The sequence below is a fragment of the Glandiceps talaboti genome, chromosome 14 (genome assembly GCF_964340395.1).
Source record: "Glandiceps talaboti chromosome 14, keGlaTala1.1, whole genome shotgun sequence".
Lineage (NCBI taxonomy): Eukaryota > Metazoa > Hemichordata > Enteropneusta > Spengelidae > Glandiceps > Glandiceps talaboti.
Window position 1 is genome coordinate 4,492,634 of NC_135562.1, and position 2,500 is coordinate 4,495,133.

At 33.6% G+C, this 2,500-nt stretch overlaps 1 protein-coding gene across 1 annotated transcript; it reads left to right on the forward strand.

Moving 5' to 3' along the window:
- Window positions 1-318: 318 nt before the first annotated feature.
- Window positions 319-1,670, forward strand: LOC144445996 (carbohydrate sulfotransferase 1-like). Its single transcript, XM_078135660.1, has one exon. The coding sequence runs from the start codon at window positions 364-366 to the stop codon at window positions 1,450-1,452; it is 1,089 nt and encodes a 362-aa protein (XP_077991786.1). The 5' UTR covers window positions 319-363; the 3' UTR covers window positions 1,453-1,670.
- Window positions 1,671-2,500: the final 830 nt, after the last annotated feature.

The following is a 2,500-nucleotide window of genomic DNA, read 5'->3' on the forward strand; positions in this document are numbered from 1 at the left end:
CACACCATATCACACCATGTCATACCAAAATACCATAATAAACGATACAGAATACTACATACTATACTATTTCACATCACACCATACCACACCACTCCACTCCATACCATGCCATACCCAATGTTTAAGTCTTTGTGTCACAAATAATGTACCAAACGTCCATGAGTGAAACACCAAGGCAACACCATTTGTGCCACATTAAAGCAAACAAAATTATTGCATATCTTAACATTTCAGATATACTTTTAAAAAACCTATATTTATTTTCCTTCGATATTTCTCTGTTATTTTCAGATTTCGCCTGGAAACTGCTTTGAAAATGCATACAGGCATTCAAAGTTGATAACAGCCTTTACTGTAACAATGAAGAAGTTTCGGTGGAAGGCTGTTTTGAGCACGCTTTTAGTGTTAACTATATGTACGGCTGTCACATATCACCGCAATTACAGTGAAAGTAATAAACAGTTTAGAAATATTGACATTTGTGACATAGAGGGCGTCCCACTAACCAAAGATGACGATTCCCATGTGAAAGTGTTGGTATTTGCAAGGAAACGCACTGGCTCCAAACTCACCGCTAGATACGTTGCTACACATCCCGATTTCTTCTACGTGTATGAGCCTGGGTATATGGTGGCTGATTATTTTGACAAAATGAAAGGAAGAGACACAAACGAGTATCTGAAAACTGTTGAACCACAACTGTTAACCTTTTTAGAGGCGATATATTCATGTAATTTTACAGGTCACGAATATTTTATATGGTACTTAAACAATATGGATATGTTTCGAAAAAGAGGCTTGTATAATTTGACTCTTCCTATAACTATGGACAGTATAACGGATTTTTGTAAATCTAAAAGTCACATTGTTGTTAAGGTCATACGAATGTATAGCCTTAACATGGCGGAACCTCTACTCAAAAAACACAACATCAAAATCATTAACCTCGTTCGAGATCCACGAGGAATGGCGAGGTCGAGAGAAATATTTCGTAAGTCTGTCAACAGAAAACTGGGGTACGAGGGCGCAGTGATGAGTAATGTGTTACAGAATGAGATTAAAGATGTATGTGAGTGGATGGATATGAATTTTAAGTTTGCTTTGAATGGACCAATTTGGCATAAAGAGAATTACCTCCTTGTTAGGTACGAGGATATTGCTGATAAACCGGAACAGACTGTCTCCAAAATGTACAGATTCTTGAGTTTATCATTACCACCGAATATTGGTGACGTCATTAACGAGAGAGTTGAGTTCCTAACAAAGAATGGTCAGGCCTGGAGAGGAGAAGCTCAGTTTGAAGATGTTATCTTAATTCAAGAGTTGTGCTCGATGGAAACCATGGAAATGTTTGGTTACCACCCAGTAAACAGTTTACGTGAACTGCGTGAAAGAGATAGTCTCATTAGCAACGACTTCTCACCCTTTGACGACAGTCCAACTCTATAAATAACTGTTATTATATATATATAGGCAATATGGATGAGTAATTAGTATTTATTATATTTACTTGAAAAAAATGTGAAACAACATATACCATATATGTTTTAATTCATTAATTGCAACAAAAAAGTGTGTAAAATTTTGCAACGGTAGGTACGGGAAGAGATTTGAAAACAAACAAATTTTGTTGAAACACACGTCCTCAAGCTATTCATGCATATTGATGGAGCGACTGGACATGACGTAGTGATTACTTGCGTTTAGACAGTGTGTATACAAATCATTATATATATTTGTACATTTTTTAAAGTTTCTTTTTGCAGTCAATAAATTATATTGTTCCTACAGGTAGATAAAATAGTAAAGTTGTTTTAGTCATAAAAATCCAAATAAACAAAAATGCAAAATTATGATTTCTATAACACAACAGAAGTAAGGCCTTTAAGGTACCAAACAATTTATTTAATCAAATCTAGCAACACTATATAGAGATAGAGAAATTAACCTCGCAATCTGACAGTTCATTAAATATAGTGGGTTTAACTGTGGTGGTTATGAGTATATATAATTATATTGACTTGTCAGCGAGACAACATTATATGTTGAACACCTTTAAATGTAATCAGCTGTTTGTAATATTTATATTAAGTTTCAAGTCGTGTATTTTGTTAATAACGTTCATGTCTTTGGCAATTAACGTTTTATATTTCTTATTCTGTATGACGGTCTACACATATTGTCGTCAATGGTTAGTGTATAAAAACAACTAAGGAAAATATAACTTTTTGTGAAATAAAATATGTACATATGGTGTAAACATGTAATAAACAAAAACTACATGAACGTGTAGATTCTAATTATAAACAAACTAACATTATGTAGATCTGAAATTATGTATGCACAGTATACAAATACACACATACATACATACATACATACATACATACATACATACATACATACATACATACATACATACATACATACATACATACATATACAATATATTGACACGTATAGGGGTCGAACCTATGTCCCCTGAATTCTAATAAGG

Excerpts from the sequence above, each read along its gene's own strand:
- LOC144445996 (XM_078135660.1), top strand. The coding sequence starts at position 364 with ATGAAGAAGTTTCGGTGGAAGGCTGTTTTGAGCACGCTTTTAGTGTTA.